Source organism: Phoxinus phoxinus, assembly GCF_949152265.1.
Source record: "Phoxinus phoxinus genome assembly, chromosome: 2".
NCBI lineage: Eukaryota > Metazoa > Chordata > Actinopteri > Cypriniformes > Leuciscidae > Phoxinus > Phoxinus phoxinus.
This window is the reverse complement of record NC_136877.1, coordinates 8240595-8261324: the sequence shown is the minus strand read 5'-3', so window position 1 is coordinate 8261324 and position 20730 is coordinate 8240595. Positions and strand designations below refer to the sequence as shown.

The window sequence follows — 20730 nt, the reverse complement described above, 5'->3', positions numbered from 1 at the left end:
GTGATCTTATGCTAATTTCTTATCAGCTTCCCCCCTTCAATGATAAAGTCTCCTGCATCAGCCATTCCTCAGGTAAGATCAAAGCCTCATCTGAATGTTGCTACAAATACTGATACAAAAAATAAATATGAGATCCTTAGCACAATTATGCCCACATAAGCACACAGAATGGTTTTCATGTATTATCCATTGACCATAGCTTACATCTTCACACATGAAATACAGAATTCATAATATTCATCTGTTCTATTCACATCCTAATCATTAATTGGTAGAATGGCCCTCATTCATCAATGAGTTGAATATAAACATCCTTAGGCTACGTGCCCATCTCTAGTCTTAATAATCTTTCCCGAGACAGTATCATATTGCTCTCTCAGGTAGTTGTGACCTTCACCCTCATCTGTATCAATTATTTAGGAGGTTACTGCACTCCTGCTGTGCCTTACATAACGGAATCATTGAGACGGCAGGTTTGCGGTGAGTTTTCGGTCCACTACACAGCGCCTTACTCTTCTGTTTTTGTTGCAGAACTCAACACTCAGGTCTTAAACACTGACAGCTTTCTAAACCTTCCCCTTTATCTACCTTAAACCCTTACTTATTCTTGCCTGTCCATTTAATCTTTGGAGCTTTGCATGCCTAGGTGCCAGGTGTCTCTCTGGCGCATACATGCATCTACCTGCAGTGCTTGGAGTTGATGGGAGGCTTTTGACACTTTTTTATTTTATTTTTTATATTACTTTTCTGGAAATTCTGTCTCAAAGCCCATCACATCTCTAGAGTGGACTAAGAATGTGACTTCATGGACCATCTTTCAGGACCTCTAACAGAACTCAACCTGAAAATGTGGCAGTCTTGACAGTCTACAACCTGCTTATGAGTTTGTCCTCCATGCTGTCCTAAAATAAAATCTAAAATGAATACTAACAAAGGATGTGGTCTTATCTATTCATGTATCTATTGCTTGGGAACTTGTGTTCCCATGATGACTTCTGGTTTCATTGATTTTTGCTAATTTTGTGACTCCGTCTAGTAATTGCATTCACTAACGCTGCTTTCATTCACTTCAAACTATCCTTCACTGCTTACTCTGCACAGTTCAGTACCACAGCCACTTTTGAATCAGATTCTTTGTATTTGATTAATAACTACATGATGCCTTGTAAAAAAAACAAAAAAAACACCGCCGTTGTTGTTTTTAGCCTTCAGTATTGCTTATTGAATGATCAGAATAAGATTTCTAACTGTAAACTAAGTTGAATCTTTTTATTTAAAATCGAGAAGTTAACTATAGAAATGCCTGTTTATATGTGCATCCATCTAACTGATGTTTTGATCTGCAGGAGAGGACTACCAGCATATCGAGTTTGGCGTGGATGAGGTAATAAATGCAGAGCCTGTGGCGGTGAGAGACTCACTGTACAAAGTCTCCAGCACTCTTAATCCTCAGGCCCCTGAGTTCATCTTAGGCTGCCAACCATCTCAGAAGGCCTTTCCCACAGCCACGCCGGTCGCTGATATCCCAGATGGTGCCGACTTCAACTCCCTATGCTGCGACGACTCAGAGACCTCAGTCCATCAGAGCTGTTCAGACATGGATGGGGTTTCGGGTGGCTTGGGACAACGGAAGAAAAAGAAAAAACGTCCGCCAGGATACTACAACTACCTGGAGGGTTCCAACAGCACCGGCGTGGCCACAGATGGAGTGGGGCCATCAGGCCTGGTAAACGGACATACTTTAAATGCTTCACTCATGGGTTCAGAGGACATGATGGGGGACATGCTAGCTGAGGCTGAGCTCATCCCCCCAAATTCTGTAACATCCACCACACCCCAAACTGCCCCTCTTTCCCATCAGAGGACTTGTGAAAGCCCTGACAATTCAACATTGGACTTGACGAGTGGAGCTGCCTCATTGTCAGACAGAAACGGGGGAGCTTCTTCGTCTACTTCCTCTTCTTCGTCCTCTCAGAGCAGTGGGGTTGCACAGGGTGGCAGGACTGCAGAGCAACATGCAGAACCCCCAGCTTTAGAGAGCCCAGTACTCCTGGGTAATGGAGGACACATCTCCTCTCCACCATCTCCTCTTCCCCCTGCTGCTGCTCTGGCCACCCCCACAACCACAATTCCTGCTACTACTGATCAGAGGGAGGCCGAGGGCTCGGGTGAGTCTAACGGGCTGCCAGAGACTGCCTCGGCTGCTGGAGCCGCAGATGAACTCCTAGACTCGTCTGAAATGGGCGAGGTGCAGTCCTCTTCCTCTGTTACCCCTCTTTCCTTAGACTCTGAAGTTCAGCCGGTAGTCTCGCCTGTTCCCCCTGCAGCACCTGTTGCCAACCCTCCAAAATCCTGGGCGAGCCTCTTCCACAACTCCAAGCCTCTGCCTGGAGGTCCTCAGGCTTATGTTGAGGTGAAGAGCGTGCCTGCTGTTGTCGAGATCACTCCAACTGCCTCTGAGTTGCCTGAAAAGGCCAATGAGGTGCATGAGGGCCCTGTCCCTGTGTCTGAAGACCCTATGGCCCCAAAATTGGCAGGTAAAATGACACGACAATGTTAATGGTTTCGAGTCCAAACTGTAAAGAATATTGTTTTGCACAAACATGCCAATCAACTGTCTGTTTTTAAGCAAATGCTGACTTGTCTAAAGTGATGGTTCACCCAAAAACGAAAACTGTTGTTTACTCGCCCTCATGTTGTGCCAGATCTATAAGACTTTCGTTCATCTTCAAAACACAAATGCAGATATTTAATGAAATCGGAGAGATTTGTCACTCCATTGAAGGTCCATTCCACTAAAAGTTAAATGTAATCCATATGAATCAAGTGATATAATCCAAGGTTTTTGTTTAGGCTTTTATTCACATTGATCAATGCACACAGTCTCAACTATACTACTTTGATGCGCTAGAACAAATCCTTTTACGCCTTCCCCTTAATATACCCCTTTAAGTATTTTTGTATCATTGGTTCACATGATCAAGGCATCATATCTCTGTAGATATTTCCTATTTATTAGCCAGCTGGTGTCAGTTAACTAACATTAGCGTATGTAGTATTTAAATGAACAGTTTTAATCTGGTAAAATAATCATTTATCTTAATGAAATTTCTGAATTCACTGTCTTTGAAGTAGCACTGTGAATTGATGCATATGTCCCGATTCAATTCCGATTAGCATGATCTCGTTTCGATCTAGTGAAAAATTTTCACTGGCCCCTCCACAGTTTTTGTTGTTTTTAAACCCATGTATCCTTGTATTGTAATAAGGTTAAATTTCACAATTCACATATAATTTTGATCGCTATTAAAGACTAGTAAACAGTCATTATTGAAATAAAAGAACAAATAATCAAACTACAAATAAGTACAGGATACAAATGAACATTTTAAGAGAACTTTTCATCAAAAGAGAACTTGTTATTTGTACGTTGTCAGAGACGCAGCTTTCTGTGCGCACACACACAACTCACGCAGCGCACGCAAGTTCAAACATTGCGCTTTAATGTTTAAATTGGTAAGGCTTAAAAACAAGTGAAAATTAAAAACTTTTGTGACCATGCAGTACTGTCCCGACAGTTCCTTCAACTGTCTGGAATGTCTTTCACACTGAACCTGCTTCTGCCATGTTAAGCACTGAATAAAAGACCATAGTCCTCGTTGTAACATCGCGCAAGGTAAAAAAGAGGATTGCATCTTGTGGAGAAGAGTAGTAATAAGGTTAGCGTCAATCATATTTTATAAATAAGAAAAAAAGATCGATTTATGGCTTTTAAGAATCGATATCGAATCGACCACATTTTAAAATGATTTATCTAAAAATCTATTTTTTTCCCCTAGCCCTACTTTAAAGAGTATTCAAGGAGCTCTTTAGCCTACAATGACCGTTCATTGGGACCATGTCTGTCAAGCTTAAAGCACCATGAAAGCGGTCAGTTTATCTTGTGTGCTATATTTCTTCAGATCTTCTGACGCCATAAAATAGCTGTCTATGATAAATGGACTGAGAATTGTTGCCATCATTTGTTCGATAGCTTTCAAATTTAATTTGGTGTCTCTTGAGGTGGACAGACATGGTCACTACGTCTGTTGTTATATGTAAGAGAGCTGGATAAATGTTCTTAAGATTTCCCTTTTGTATTACTTTGAAGAAAATGACAGCATTTTGGTTTTGAACTTTGAGTGAATAATGGAAGAATGTTTATCTAATTGTGAGCTATTCCTTTTAATTCTGTGTGGTTCATGTGTCTGTCCACAAGAGGGCGGCAGCAGCCTGTTTAGATGATCTGCAGGCGGCACCCATAAGCTCCTCTGTGGGCCCTAATCACTTCAGGGCTTTTTTGCTCACAATTTTTTTTTAAAACCACATTTCCTTGTTGCTCAAATGAATCATGACAGGTCTTGAGGAAAGGCCCACCAAGGTGCTGTGTTTACCTATTGTATTGTTAACAATGTTCAGAATGTTTCTCCACCTGAAGAACAAAATCAGGGGGGTTTTCTTGTCCAGAGCCTGAGTGTTGATTTGCTACAATGGCTACTGTTCATTCAACACACCTCTATACAATGATTTCTTAACCTTGGAACCAATCACTGGGACTCAACACTGCATTAAATCTTTCTCTGGGTTTCCCCTGCTGTTCCTCAAATATGAGAAATCTTGCGCAAGACTTAAAAAAAAAAAAAAAAGGGAAATGGTGATATTTTCTAAATCTGACTTATAAACCAGATGTGTGGTGTATTGTGTAGACTTGCCAAATTATTATGGGACACATTCTATTGATCTCAGAATTGTCTTGTGGCACTCAAACATTGTAGACTTTTCTCCTGGGTAAATCCATGTTCTGCTGCATAACAGGAAGAGCATCTGCTTGATTGATGGCATTTATATCACAATTTCAGATGTGTTTTTCTTCAAAGCCGTTAATTTTAGGATTTATGATCATGTGAATCTGTTTTTTATTATACATATATACTTGTGAAAAAAAGCTGCAACAAGTGTCTTTCCATCAGCATTCCTGTTGTCACGCGCTAATCTCCTGATGTAAGACACTTGGACAGGCACTAAATGGAGATGAATCTGTTATTTTCCTGACCATTGGCTGCCCTCGTACGTTTTAGTTTTCAGAATAAATCTACAGAGTGCCATTATGCAATTTGATGAATTTCTATACTAGCTGCTTTTTTTTAGTTAGTAATGAATGTGATGTGGCCTGGTTTAAATCTATCCAGCCACAGACATGCAAGAATACAAGCTTAAGTTAGTGACATTGCTGTTTTTAGCTACTGTAACTTTAGTCGACATGAAATCAAAATTGACTATGCACATTACTGGTCTTATGTACAATTCATCATCATTACAAATCAAATTACTTTCCTTTTCTTCTGATGTCACTTAGGACAATGTTATTTAATAGCCAAATTAGCTTCAGAGTAGGGATGGACCCACATTTCGGCTCAACAGGTGCATCACTACTTCTGAGACATTGTTTTAACAGCCTGTTCTGCTGTGGAACACCCACTTTCTTTAATAATCCAGTCAATTTGCCTTGGATAAAAGTATATATTTTTTAAATTTTTTAAAATAAAATTCCAGTTTCACTCATCACATTACAAAAGTACAATGGGTTCCAAAGGTTTTGGTAGATAAATGGATTGCTTTTTTTTATTTTTTTAGTTCAGCTATGTATGCTACTTTAATTCTATTAAAATATGCAAAATTCAAATTTCCACGTTACCATGGGAGCTGTAGCATTATTTCAGCCTCCCTTCCTAGGCGTGGTACAAAAATCTCATCATTTTTCCACAATCAGCTTCATGTGCATCAGTCACATCAGCAAGGTTGGAGTGATGAACATCACATCGTTTTCCATTTCTTCTAGTGATTTGTTTGATGTTTGTCTAGATTTGTGTCTTTAGACTCTGTATCTAGTTAAATGTATTTTTGAATGGTAAGATCTCATATAAATGTGTCCCCAAAAAACAATCAGGATCAGGTAAACTAGTCATGAGCCGCGTTTCCACCACAGGAACTTTCCCTAGGGACTTTGGGCTGGTACTTTGAGTGTTTGGTCCTCAGGGACCAGGGTCTAAATGGACTTGGGAGCTGAACATGCTGATTGGTTGAGTTCATGCAGCATTTTGTTTGTTTGACTCCACTCAGCATTTTATTTCAGCTACCATTGTTAAGTCTGTTGCTGTGCATGCAGTACGAGTTGATGGCTATTCGAATCAACAATGGAGTTAAAAAAATACGACCGATGCTGTACAGGCTTTAAGCTTAAATACAGAGGACGAAATCCATCGGGAGTAGGAAAGTCGCACGCAGTCCTACGTCACTGGACTAATTTGCCAAATCTTCACAGTACTTTATACCGCAATTGGAAATTCAGACAGCAACAAGTCTGGGGGATAAAGTTCCTGGTACAAATTGTTCCGGGTAATTTCGGTGGAAACGCGGCAATACAGGGTTTTCGTGAAGACTGCCTAGTTGTTCAGGCAACTCGCCTGTTGGTTAATCCTAATAATATGTGGTTTTGCACATCCCTAGTGTTTCATTCACAAACATGATTTATTTTTCTTTCCATCCATCAGAATTAATTGAGAATGTGAAGTTGATACACAAACCAGTGTCTTTGCAACCAAGAGGACTGATAAACAAGGGAAACTGGTGCTATATCAATGCTGTATCCTTTTTCTTTGCCTCAGATCATCCAGTCTTATTGAGCTGTTTAAACAATAGTGAATCGTCAAGCCTTTCTTGTCCTATTTGTTTATTGTCACTTGACTCTCAGCTTTAGACCCTGCAGGCCCTGATTGCGTGTCCCCCCATGTATCATCTGATGAAGTCTATTCCCCTTTTCAGTGAGACTCAGAGACCCTGCACATCCACACCCATGATGGATAACTTGTAAGTTTCAGGCTTTTTTTCTGTCCTAAATATTACTATATCATTTTTATTACAGTGTGTTTATATGAACACGATGTGGAATGTCAAAGCATATCTTCTAAGACTTTATTGGCATTTAGAGGCACTAATGTGATCAATTTTTATTACACACTGTTTATATGAACACGATGTGGAATGTCAAAGCATATCATCTATTCAAAGACTTCATTGGCATTAGAGGCACTAATGTGATCAAACTTAATATGATACTACTCAACCACATGCGGCCCTTGAGCCATGTTTTTGCGGCCCACTGATGTCGTCATGGCAACTGCATCTACAATAGCCATAAACAAATTTTCTTTTGAATAAGTTGGGTTGGTGGTGTGATACTTCTATACTGTATGTCAATAGAAAATGTCAACTGGTCAAGATGCCAAACAGAAAACTAGTGTGTACTTTGAATGAGCCAAGAGTGTAACAGTTGTGTGATAAATAAGAATAAAGCATTACAGGTTCTTAATTTTTTGTTTTGAAGTCTAGTGTTATACACTGGGATGCACCTGTTTGTACACTGACACAATCTAAAATATATAATTTTTCATTTATTATGAACAATAAATCTGGCATCAAAGTTTCAAATTAAGATGAAAATATAAATCCAATCAGATGCTTTCATTTGAAATGTGCAGACCTGACCTCAACTAAAAATTCTGGTTGACTTAATTTAATCAATTTTGTGCAAAATAAAACAAATGCTTATAGTTTTGCTAAATTCCATAATTTTTTGGACGAAATTAACTTAAAAAAAGGTATTGTATGCTTGCTGCCACATTAATAAATTGCTATAAACATTTGGAGTGTGGCCCTATAAGCTAAAGAGATCCTGCTTTCCAAATAATGAGCCTATTTACAGGCAGTGTTAGGCTGTTTCATTCCATTTACTGCATGCAGGGAAATTAGTTTAAAAAAGAAAAGAAAAAAAAAATGTATAGTTTTGACCATAGTCTTTTGTCTTGTAGTATTCGGCTTGTGAATGAGTTCAGCAATATGCCTGTCCCTTCCAAGGCTAAACAGCAAGGTAATGTCTGTCCAGAGTTAATAAAGGACAACATCTTTACATTCCTTTTTTCACCGGTGTATTTATATATTATATTATATTATCCTCTGCTTCTCTTGTAGCTGCTGGAGAGAAGATAATGAAAGACCTTAGAGTGGGTGTTCCCTTTGAACCCACCTACATCTATAAACTCCTCACCCTCATCAAATCAAGCCTTTCTGAGAAGGTAAGCGGCATCAAGACTGGATGGTTTACAATAAAGCCCATTGTTAAATTGGTCTTGGTAAGGCCCCCCCAGCACTGTTTTTGGAGGACCTCCAGTGGTACATATTTTGAATGTCTTCTTTATCTGAAGGGAAAACTACAATTACAAACCTAGTTTAGGTAATGATTGGTTGTAATTGCCACCAAACAATTCATTAGTCACTTAGCTTCACAATTACTTGCACCTGAACAATGAAGTCAAAATGTTAGACACCCGTACTTGGCACACCTGAGGACAGGAACTTCCTGTTCCATCCGTGTGTATTTGTCTGCACATTCACTAACATTCAGGAATGAGTGAGTCAGGAACCTCTAATGAACAGATTAAAGCAGAAAGATAAAGCCCCCAGTTATGCATTCTTCAGCCATTAATGAGCTGAATCCGTGGATACAGAGTCTTGCGGATGTGGAAGAGTGACAGTGTGTCTGAACAAAGCTGGCTTAGCTGACAGTATACAGAGGATGGGCATATCCCTTGTTGCCTAACTCTTTAAAAAAAACACACACACACACATATATATACATACACACACACACACACACATATACATACATACAATATAAAAAAAAATTTAAGGGTGCAATTTGATTTCCACTATAAAGACTGTAAGAATAGAAAGGTTCCATGGATACCTCTATATTTAAAAGTATGATTTCAACAGTTGATAAAATATAAGAGAATTTATTCTTATTCCAGTTTTATTAAGAAATAAGCATTGCCTTAATTATAATTTGGTTATCTTAGTAGGCCTTATGGTGCCTTGAATGCCACAATATCTAGAAGGATTACCTTCATTTAAAAGCTTAGTCATTGTCTGACTGGTAATTGCTTTTGATTTGAAATCCAGTAAGTGTAGCGTGAGGTGTGGTGGAGGAATAAAGTCTGTCGTGTATTAATGATCTCTATCTTTCTCTCAGGGTCGCCAAGAGGATGCAGAGGAGTACCTTGGTTTCATTTTAAACGGACTGCATGAGGAAATGCTGGCACTGAAGAAGCTTATTTCTCCACAAGAAGAAAGTATGTTCCTTTCTAATTTCTGCAGTGTTTGCAAGAGAAATTGTCTCTTAGCTGGTGTCCTGCCCACTCTAGATTTGTCAGGTTTCTGATTGCTTCATATTAACTAGATGTCTGTTTCTTTCTTTGAGTAGAAGCCCCCACGCCAAATGGGCCTGAGTCTCAGCCTGGTGTGGAGGAAGACCCTGCTGAGAAGGAAGAAGGTAGTGATGATGAGTGGGAACAGGTCGGTCCCAGAAACAAAACCTCCATCACCCGGCAGGCAGATTTCATCCGCACACCTATCACCGACATATTCGGTGGCCACATCAGGTACGCTTTGAATGCTTGTTTCCATGTCAGCTACTTCTAGATACTGTAGAGCAGTGATTCTCAGGCTGGTCCTCTGTGTTATCCCCAGTGTTAAAGCTCCAATGTTACCCCTTTTCCACCAAGGCAGAGCTGGTGCTGGTTCGGAGCCAGAGCCTAGTTTCAAATCGGTTCTTTGTTTTTCGACCACCAAAGCACCAGCTCCAAACCAGTAAAAGTGGTTCTTAAGTAGCACCAAAACATTGCTGGGCTAGAAGAACCGCTTGCGTCAGGGGCTGGGGGCGGGGTTATCGTGACCAACAAGACGAAAAGAAACTTGTGACCGCCATTTTTGAAATAGCTGCTAATCAAGCTAATAGCTGCTCGATTGTAATCTCCGTCTATGCATGTTACGGCGAGCTGCACGAACGCGTTTGATTTGCTGTGTTTGGATGCCAATGTAGGTTCGCAAAGCCATGAGCATGAATAGTAACGCAATATCGCCATTGTTGATGTAAGACTTGTACGAGATGCATCGGAGCGGCGCGGACCGATCAGAGCTCCGGGAGTGTTTGGAGAGCACTCCTTGTGCTTTTGGATCGCTTTCGCAGTGCTTTGATGTCATGCGGCGATCGGTCTGCGAGAAGCCGAACCATCTCGAACAAGCCTGGTGTGTTTTTGTTTGGCGCTGCCGCGCTAGCGTTGCTGGGCAACATGAGATGTATACACAGTGACGTAAGATCTGGCTCTGTTTTGGCTCTCTAGCCTGTGGAAAGGCAAACTGGTTCTTAGAAGACCCGTCAGTAGAACCAACTCCGAACTGGCTCTAGCTCTGAACCTGCACCTGGTTCTTGCTGGTGGAAAAGGGGTATGTGGTATTCATAACTTCAAATGTGGATCCTGACCTAAAAAGTCTTGAGAACCACTGCTGTAGAGTCATTGTCCTCATAAAGGCCCTGATATACTCATGACAAAGTTCTTTTTTGTTCTTCGCTTAGGGGTAAAAAGAAGTTCATCGAACATCCCGGCGCTGCCCATGATGCTGGGTGCGTCATTTATATGAATATGTGCTACGTGCTTTCATGTCAAAATAAACGCACAACAAAAGTGACAGCGGTGGGAAAACAGTAGTTAAAAAAGCATCTGATCATAGCATCGTGGATGTTTGCACAAGCTCTGCAATTTGGCCAAGTCCCAGTCTATTCACGTTTATGTAGCACTTTAATACAAAAGATTGCTTCAATGCAAGCAGCTTTATAGTATTAAACATGAAACATCAGTGTTATAATTTCTATTATAATGCAGATCTTCAGTGTGTTCATGTTTTTACTCGAGTCTGATCTCGATAAACTGAACAGAGGAAATTAGGCCGGTGAAGATTTCCATGTCAAAGTGGCTTGAGTCCCAGAGCACATCTACCCCACGTAGTTTGTAGTTTTTCAGTAAAGTGTTCTTTGACAAGCTGTTTCGAACTCTCAAAATGAACTCCTCACAAACTTTGATTTGGCTTGATTTTGTTCGATATGAAGTCACACCAGTTCGATCTACGATTCCGCTTGAAGTATATCAGGGCCTTAACAGTTTCTGTGTGAGACACTGACCTCTGTGACGCATCAAACCACAGAGGTGAACCACAGAGGTGCAGCTCTTCTGCAAGAAAAATAAACTTGTGGAAAAGTAAAGCCATGGCACCAGGTTTGGCCTTTTCAGGCCTCGCATTGTTTATTGTTGTAAGTGCTTGGTAAGTTTGGTGTTATCTTCAGCCCGTCCTGCTGTCCTGGTGCTCCTCCAAGCTGTGTGGCTGTAGCCATTAAACACAATTCACTGCAGAATAACAAGCCTTGTGGCTCACCACCACAGCCCAGCTAATTTTGGTGGCTGCAGAAAAGCAGACGCCTTAACGTGTGGGGGCGTCAAGGATTGGATAAAGCCTTTTTTTCTTAGCATTTGTGTCTATGGTTTGGCTATGGAGTCTTTGGTTGCCTGATGGAGAATTTAATTGCATAGCTTAGCCCTTCTTTTGCTTTTCTGTGAGAAATTAATTTTGGGGCTTTCAGATTCATAGTAGCATATTCTCTTCTACAATTGCCCTAGGCAATGTGATTAAAAAAAAATCTGTTTTTTGTTTTGTTCTTGTAACAGAGTAAATAGTTTACTCATTACCTCTAAAATTGGTGTTACTCCTCTCTTTTCTAAAACCCAATTTATATTTTTATTTTTTAGATCTGTGGTATACCAGCAGAGCTCAAAAGAGTCGGCCACCTTGCAGCCTTTCTTCACGCTGCAGTTGGACATCCAATCAGAGAAGATCCGCACAGTCCAGGAGGCCCTGGAAATACTGGTGGCGCGGGAGTCCGTTCAGGGCTACACCACTAAGAGCAAGCAAGAGGTGAGGATCATTAACTGTAAACATCTTCCCACAGACATGTCAACGTTAGTTACTGATCTGGCACCCTATACTGTTGCTATGTCTCCCCCTCATAACTGAGATGGATTTTAATATCTGGTGTAAGCAAATTTGTAGCTGTTTTCTGTTTGTCTGTCTGTTCCTCGTTTTTATTGTGCAGTTTCTCATGTGACGCAATAATAATGTAATAAACATTAATTTAAAATCATGAGATGTCACAACCCAAATGTGCATTGTTGATGTAATAGCCTCCAAGCTATCACGTTACTTAACTTCTTGCTTAACCCATTTACTCCTAAAACGCCTGCTAAAAACGCCTATAAAAACCTATGTTATTCTAGGATAAATGTCCTTATCTCCTGAGGGTTTTCTGAAAAAATACTACGAATTGTCTACGTCTACCAAAACCTGAATATCTAAGCCTCTGTAGCACTTAGAAACATGAAATAAAATACATTTTGAAGGTAAGAATCACAGGTTTGATTAAAACATGCTCCCTTAGCACTAACATAACAACACATTTTTCAAAAAATTCTCAAAATCATATGGGGAAGAAAAAAAAAAAATTTAATATATAAATCAATTATATAAAATATAACAAATAACATTTTAAACATGCCAACACACTGAACAAGGCATCTTGTTATCAGAGAGAGGTGGGGAAAGTCCTGAGGAGGAACTGGGAAGAGTATCAGTCTCTGAGCTCCATGGCTCAAATCTCTCCTCTTTGGCTTTATCAGCATTATCCTCGCACAGATAGACGCGCACGCACACACACACGCACGCACGCACACATACATACACGCACACACACGCGCACACACACACACGCGCACACACACACACACACACACACACACACACACACACACACACACACACACACACACACACACACACACACACACACACACACACACACACACACACAGAGAGAGAGAGAGACAGACAAGAGTCAGATCAAATCATTTGTGACGAACGACGTGGTACATTTGGTACATGAAGCACTCGCGGTGCAGAGGAAGGTGCAAAACTTCTCACTAAACTCCTCACTATCTTCCAAACTCCTCACTATCTTCCAAGTCAATGTCACTGCCCTCGCTGTCAAAATCCTCTTCTGTCGTTGCCATTTTCGCACTCGCGTCTTCAAAAATCCAAAACAAATGCGCGTGTATGTCTGATTGATTGACGTGATTTTCAGCGAACCACAGTACATTTGGGTGGTCACGTGGTCTTTGAAAACTCAACAAGACCCACCTCGTGTGTATTTGAACCTATGACAGTGCGTTATATGCTGCACGTGTCATTAAAAGTATGACGAATACAAAATGCTGCGCTACGCAGCAGCCGGCAGGAGGTTCAGAGTTGCGCAACGCAGTAACCGGCGGTAGATATAATGTTTCGGCGCGCAGCATCCGGCACAAATGGGTTAACCAACACAAAATAGATGTTGTTTTAAAGCTTAGAAGCTTGGCTTTACAGGAATGGCCAATTTAGCGTGCTCTATTTTCATAGAGTAAAAATAACTACTTTACTTGAAATTGTGATCTGTAAAAGCATTGTACATAACGAATAGACTTGTCATATCGTCCCTTCTTTTGAAGGGATAGGTGAACGTATTTAAACATCTAAGATGAAATGCCTTAAATCTGATTTCTTTCCCTCTTTGACTTTTTCTGCTTTTAGATTGAGATCAGCCGGAGAGTGACTCTTGAAGAGCTTCCTCCAGTGCTGGTACTTCACCTCAAAAGATTTGTCTTTGAGAAGACTGGTGGATGTCAAAAACTGGTCAAGAATATTGATTACCCTGTTGATCTGGAGATCAGTAAAGGTACTCATTTCATTTTTCTTTTTATCCACTAAAACACTCTGCTGATATCACATTTTAGGAGGTTTCACCAACTAGTCAGTTAGTTGTGGATTGCATGATTTCAGTTGCCCTTGTTTTGTACCAGGTGACATCAGGAGGAAAATTCCTGTTTTCTGCCAACTGCATCCCACTGGACCTGCCTGTCATTTTTAGTAACCTGTATTCAACTAAATATATTAATATAAATATATATTGGAATTATGCCAAAGTAAATAGTTTACAAAGCATGTTATAGGCTAACAGTGCCATGCCCATCTGAAATGTTTTTTGTTCATTCAGAGTAGCTCGTATTTCTTTGGAGTCTCTATCCTCCACATGCTTTCATAATTGTGTGCTCATGCACTATGCAGGTCTAGTCTAGTCTATTCTCTTCCTTATTTTCACGTCACAAACCTCTCATTTTAATGGATTGTTCCAAGTTGGTAAGTCATTACTGTGAAAATAGAGTTTGAGCTATATTTTGCATGTGCTCTAAATTCTGCTCCTGACAAAGAGACCAGGTTCCCGCACTAAATATGAACCTGGGCAAAATAAACTAGAGCGCTAACGAGGGAGTAGCATAAAGACTTCTATTGTGAATAGTTTCCTGCTTATGAAAGCAGGCTACATGTCAGTCACTAAATGCCAGTCTGCATGTTAGTCCATCTGGATGCTATTCAGATCACCATTCTAAATTAACTGAGTTTTTTGTTATGCTGGTTCTCAGAACTAGCAAATGGATCATCTTAATATTTGAAGCTGTCCATCTGTAAATATGCTGTTGTATATTAAAATGGTTCATGATTTTCAGATCTCTTGTCACCGGGGGTGCGGGGCAAAACTTTTAAAGGCCAAAGAACCTACAGGCTCTTTGCAGGTATGTTTTTTAATTTTTTATTCCTTAGTCTATATACAAACTGGTATCTCTTGCCATATTTCAATGCATTGTCATAATAAAAAAACAAATTGGTTTGTAGTGCAAGTAGATTTACAGTTTGCTGCACTTATTACTAGTTATTAACCTACAGGCACTAATGAATTGGAAATCACACTTTCACAGAAAATGGCTTCCGCATTGCAAAATAAGGTGGATACAGCGTGGTGTAACATTTCCTTGCCAGTGATTTGTCATTTGAACCCTTTCCACAGATTGATACTAATCCTGTTTATGAGTTTACATGACAGGCTTCCCTTATTTTGGCTTCCAACAAGCTGTCAAGACGTACACCTCCGTCCTTCCAGCACCTTCCTATTGCTGACTAGTTAGGCCTTGTCTCTTTTGACTCTGCCACCCACACGTGACTCACTGATAGGGCTGGGCGATATGGACCAAAAGTCATATCCCGATATATTTAGGCTGACTATCGATATACGATATATATTGCGATATTTTTTCCGCAAAGTGAGAGCAAATGTTCAGTCAAAGTCAAATATGGACTTCACTGTATAAATTATACATTGATTCTTATCAAAATTACTATTAAAGTTCTCAGAGTCAAGAGCAGTGTGTGATGTCCTCTGTGTTTTGTTGTTTTATTAACATTAAATGGATAGTTCTCCCCAAATGTTTAATTGTCATCATTTACTCTAAGTTGTTTTAAACCTGAATAAGTTTCTTTCTTCTGTTGAAGTTATTTGGAAGAATGTGGGTAACCAAACAGTTGATGTTCCCCAGTGACTTCTATATTTATTTCCTATGGTAGTCAATGGGGACCAGCAACTGTCTGGTTAACCACATTCTTCCAAATATCTTCTTTTGTGTTCAGCACAAGGAATAAATGAATACAGGTTTGGAACAACATTAGAGTGAGTAAAGAATGACAAAATGTTTTTTTTTTTGGGTGAACAATCCCTTTAAGGACAAGCAGCATCATGTTTACTATTAGGGCTACTGTCTCTTTAAGATCTGAAAGCAACGCGTCTAATATGTATGCATATGACAAGCAGATTTCTCTAAATTTTTTCAGTTTGCTTTCAGTTTAGACATAACCAACTTTCTTTATGTAAACCTTGAGTGTATTTGACAGCATTAGCTCAAAAAGACTCGAAAGATAACTTCGTCCAGTATCCAGACGCTGTTAGACAGGCTTTTAGTGCATGCGCGCGTTGGCTGTTTGCGCTCAGATAAGCGCATGTTAGAACAGCGCATCAGCAGCGAATGACATGTTTAACCGGCAAGGCTTTAAGACACATGCAAATAATGAATTTTTGAGAACTGCAGTGTCCTGTTCGTCTGCGTAAACATTTAATGTGAGTATTTGTCGCGTTGTACACTGGGCTGTTGAGACGCAGACTGCTTCAAAAGCACGCAGCAGCTTGTAGCAAAGATCACAGCGCAAATTTGAACTAAAGCCCTACAGTTACCCCTAGCATCAGTTGCCATACCAATACATTTCCCTTAAGCCTCTATTTTGACTATTCCCCATGTTTGAACATCTGGTATGGGTGGAAAATAGAGACATTGTCTTAACTTTTCATTTAATTGCCACTGATATAGCACACAAGATATTTCACCTTTCCTTACAGTTTACCAAACTTTATTGGCAGTCAAGCCTTTACTGCAATTAAAAAAGTGCATGTGTCCTATCAAGACTATTCTACCGCTTTTACTGTACGATGAATGTTAAGGGGCCATTGATGCCATGTAGTTCTTGCTGTAGTTTCTATGTAGAAGTTTAAATCTAAATCTGTCTTAAGGTTGTTAACAGTATTTTGGCCTGTGAAGCGTGTTTTCTTAACATGCACTCCAGGTTTTTGTAGTTAGAAACATTTCTTTTTACATAAGTATATATAAGAACCTGTCAAATCCCTTGATAATGTGCAGAAGAAGAGTGGCCAAAAATGCATGGAATTCAATCTGATTGTATTATAAAAAGTCAATATATGCACACCAGTTGAAATGCTGGAGGTTATGACATTGTTTGACTACTGTAAATGGCTAAACTCAATACATTTCTGCCTCATGTTTTGGGCACATCCAGCACAGAATTTTCACATAACTGGACAAAAAGTCTACCACGGTATAAAAGGGGCAGCAAAGTCTTATGGTTGAAATTTGAATGGAAATGAATGTTGTGTATGCTAAATCCTTTGTATCTTCCCGCAGTCGTCTATCACCATGGGAACAGTGCCACGGGTGGCCACTACACTACAGATGTCTTCCACATCGGTCTGAACGGCTGGCTGCGCATTGATGACCAGGCGGTGAAGATCATCAATCAGCATCAGGTGGTGAAGCAGACTGCAGAGCGCACTGCCTACCTGCTGTACTACCGGCGTCTGGACCTGCTGTAGAAACCATACTCGTACCACACACACACACACACACACACACACGTACATTCAAACATATGCACACACACACACGCGTACATTCAAACATACGCACACACACGTTCATTCAAACATACGCACATACACACGTACATTCAAACATACGTTTACATGCAGACATGCACACAATCTCTCTCTTACACACGCACACACACAACCACGTGTCTCGACAGGAACACTGCCCAACTTCACGATTGTCCTCCCTTCCTTAACCCTGCTATTCCAGAGAGCCAGCTTTTCCAACTTTTTCTTTCTTTCTTTTTTGGAAGAGGAAAAGACATGAGACGTATCTAAAGACTTTCCTGTAATAGTGTTTTCCCCCTCCGCACACGGCCTTGCTTGGGTCTGGAGAAGTTGAGGGGAGAAATGTTAGCACTGCAGAGCGCTCCAGTTTGGAGAAACAGACCTGAATCACTGCTTATGTTCACAGTCTCATCTTGTCTGGCCAGAGTGGATCCCCGTGGAAAGAACTCAAACCAGTTGAGGCTGATGGACTGCTGGAGAAAATTGTTCTTTTTTGTTTTGTTTTCTTTTTGTTTAATCTACTTTTTTTTAATGGCATAGAAAAAAATATGAAGTGTTTTGCCTTTTAGCAAGGAGAGTTGTCAGCCTAATTTGCAGCAGTTAAGTGGAGCCTGTTAAATTCTTGACTAGAGCATCAAAGTGGCCCTACACCAGCAAGCTACCAAAATTTGTGTAGATTCAAAGTAGGAGTTTGTCGACAAGCAAGACACTCAACCTCCACCACCACGACAAACCTCTTCTCTCCCCCATTTCTCTTTCAATCCTGATGCTTCAGATTACACTCGAGTCATGGGGGGAAAAATATATAGCGGAAAGGTACTGCAGTGTGCTGAAATGGTAAAAAGCAAAACAAGAAAAAAAAAAAAGGAAAAAAAAAAAACTAAAATTGGCTTTGTTTGACCTTCAGTGTGATTTTTTTTGGGTGTAGGATTAGAATGACTATCTTACAATTTTAATGCGCTTTAGGATATAAATGATTACAAAAGCTTTGTGCACGTTAAAATCTAAAACTGGTCGATTAAAATGCGGATGTGCATCGTTTGCACATTTCTTGCAGATATTTAAGTTTTAAAAGTATTAAAAACGCAAAAAATTTGGCGGCGGTTACCTTGATCAGCTCCCTGGGGGAATTGCTCTTGTTCTTTAGGCTTTGTGTAGTTTCACACATTCATGCTGGCTAGATACAAATGATGTCCGAGACTCCATCATGAACATTGCCTCATCGCATTTCTTTTTGTCCCCTCTCGGCATCCTTCATTTAGTTCTGTTTGATCTTTTCCTGTATCATATGAATAAAGTGTATCCACTGTCCACTGACTGCCTTTTGATGTCAGTAGAGCAGCAAGTACTGAGCCACTCCTGCCAAGTTTGAGAGGGAGCTGTGTTGAGATACATCTGGTTTGCATCTCATTCTGTATGTTAGCCCGCTCGGAGCAGTCAGCCTGTGATGTGCATGTTGAGGCTCCGCGTGCAGTTCTGAGGATATCATCTCAGAATGGGTAGCAAGACGTGTCTCTTACTGCAGTTAATTTGCTGTTGCTACGAGGTGAGATCAGCTCTGCCTGAGGAAGCCTGAAGTGCAACAGTAGATGTGCACAAACAACAAATCATGTTTGCGTCTGTTTGAGACCTTGCATCATCAATATTATACCTGATTGTATTTAGTTGAATTTTGAGTTGTTTTTTTTTTCTTCATTCCCCATTTGCGTACAATTTCTGTTCCATTTAAATTGACATTTTGAAAGGAAATTACCCAAGGTTAAAGCACAACAATGAATAAAGTTATACAAGTACTATGCTCGACCTTATTTCATTTGGACTTTTTTTTTTTTTTTTGTCAACTTAAATTCTGTTCTCCACAAAATAAAAGTACCACTGACATGAACATTTTAATGTATTTAATAAATACTAGTACAATTGCTCTATTTGCTTAGTCTCAGACAGGATATGCAGACATTTAGCAGGGAAAGCTGATGTAAATTGAGCTGAGAGTACTACAAACTTTGTTAGTAGCTGAGAGAATCATCAAATGAGTTAAATTGTAAAATAAAAGTCGTTTGAATGAGTGTTTGAAATCTAAAGAAATCTCTGCACACATTCTTTGTGGGCCCGTTACAGAATATACCTCTAATAACAAAACAAAAAAACCTTTCCGGGAATGTTTCAGGCTTACCGCTTGTTACATCCAGAATTTTTACACAAGCGATCAGGTGCATTGCAGCCCCCACAAATGCACTTTGTTGTTGGCGATTGTTGAAAGTGAACACGCCGCTTCCAGGAACCGATCCTTTGAGTTGAGCTCTTCACACAGTCCTGCCTCTGACCACAGGTTAGGCTGGTGTGAACTCATCTGTCCACTCTAGAAATGCAGTGTGTGAGTTTCACATCCATCTGAATGAGCTTATTTTATCCCTGCAGTCAGAATCCATGTAATCCCAGTCTCTGGTCATTTCATTTACAGTGTTTTGGATTTAATTGTGTACATAAGAGGTTGGCGTTTTTCAACTGCGTGATTACAGTTGCCAAGTCATGTTTTACCATGTGCCCCGTCATGTTTTACCATGTGCCCCTATGAACTTCTTGAATTTGGTTTATTTGAATCTGCAGAAGGACACAAGGAATGCATCCCCCACGAAAAACCAAAGGATACAGAACTTGTATAAACAGATACTATTGCCTCATGATTGCTAGATGAAAAAAATGTACGATTTAACCCTCTCCCCCCCCCCCAACTTCCCAAACTTGGATGTCGTCTTGTGCACCATTTAAGAACTTGACTTGATTTCAGCTGACTCATCGTCAGGAGGAGCTTTTGGAAAAATCACCACTTTTCCTGACAGTGTCTACACCAGATCCGAGCGACACAACGAAAGCAAATAGAAACCATTATAAACAGATGCTGTGTACTGGATGCGGCGTCAAGTGACACGGCAAATTCCTGTCAGTTAACCGATGCCCGGTTCCATTTCTGACGTACTACGTGCTTGCGCTACTTTTCGACACAAAGAACAAATCAATTTGCATCGGTCGCTTTGTTGTCCTGTGTAGAACGCCTCAAGCTGTTGGGTCGCAACACATGTCCGGTGTAGACACGGTGTGTGTTAGTTAAAATGTTGAAGTCTGTTTAGTCATATTTGATGCACTCACTCACTCATCGTGTCTTGTTTGTTTCTCTTGTCTGTTTCAAGGTGGAAATCTGGTTTCATGTAAAAGTTCATGCCTTGAAACAGTTTCTTTTCTTTCAGTATGTCAGTCAGGGAAAGTCCTGGTGTATAGTTCAAATGATGTTTGTCTTTTCAGTTTGTGCTTCCTAACCCTTGTGTCTTCTGAGATCTTGATGCATTGGCAAATTGAGCTAAATACAAACTATATGCTGTCTCATCCTTGACCTTCAGCCTTTGACTTTTTTTTTTTTTTTTTTTTGGTCAACCATTCAAATAAAAATAAAAAAATAGTGGCAAAGCTTTATTTCTATAGCAGATAAATCTGAAGCCTTTCATTTGGGGCAGTTCAAACAACAGTCTTCTCCACGACATGTCACCCCTCTCCTGAGGAATGTGCAGAGTAACCATAAGCAAACAATAAAAATAAAGAGAAACTGATCC

At 40.1% G+C, this 20730-nt stretch overlaps 1 protein-coding gene across 4 annotated transcripts in view; it reads left to right on the top strand.

Moving 5' to 3' along the window:
• usp10 (ubiquitin specific peptidase 10) overlaps positions 1-20513 on the top strand; it is a 40887-nt gene extending 20374 nt beyond the window's left edge. The window contains exons 3-16 of one of the 4 annotated variants that reach the window (XM_079600167.1): positions 27-72; positions 421-480; positions 1347-2537; positions 6591-6682; positions 6797-6906; positions 7908-7966; positions 8068-8171; positions 9128-9227; positions 9359-9536; positions 10511-10558; positions 11736-11901; positions 13606-13750; positions 14580-14645; positions 16875-20513. In XM_079600167.1, the coding sequence (XP_079456293.1) occupies positions 27-72; positions 421-480; positions 1347-2537; positions 6591-6682; positions 6797-6906; positions 7908-7966; positions 8068-8171; positions 9128-9227; positions 9359-9536; positions 10511-10558; positions 11736-11901; positions 13606-13750; positions 14580-14645; positions 16875-17062 (2553 nt within the window). In that variant the 3' untranslated portion in view covers positions 17063-20513. The remainder of the gene's footprint in view (positions 1-26; positions 73-420; positions 481-1346; positions 2538-6590; positions 6683-6796; positions 6907-7907; positions 7967-8067; positions 8172-9127; positions 9228-9358; positions 9537-10510; positions 10559-11735; positions 11902-13605; positions 13751-14579; positions 14646-16874) is intronic. The other 3 variants (XM_079600168.1, XM_079600169.1, XM_079600170.1) reach the window with 3 other exon arrangements.
• Positions 20514-20730: the final 217 nt, after the last annotated feature.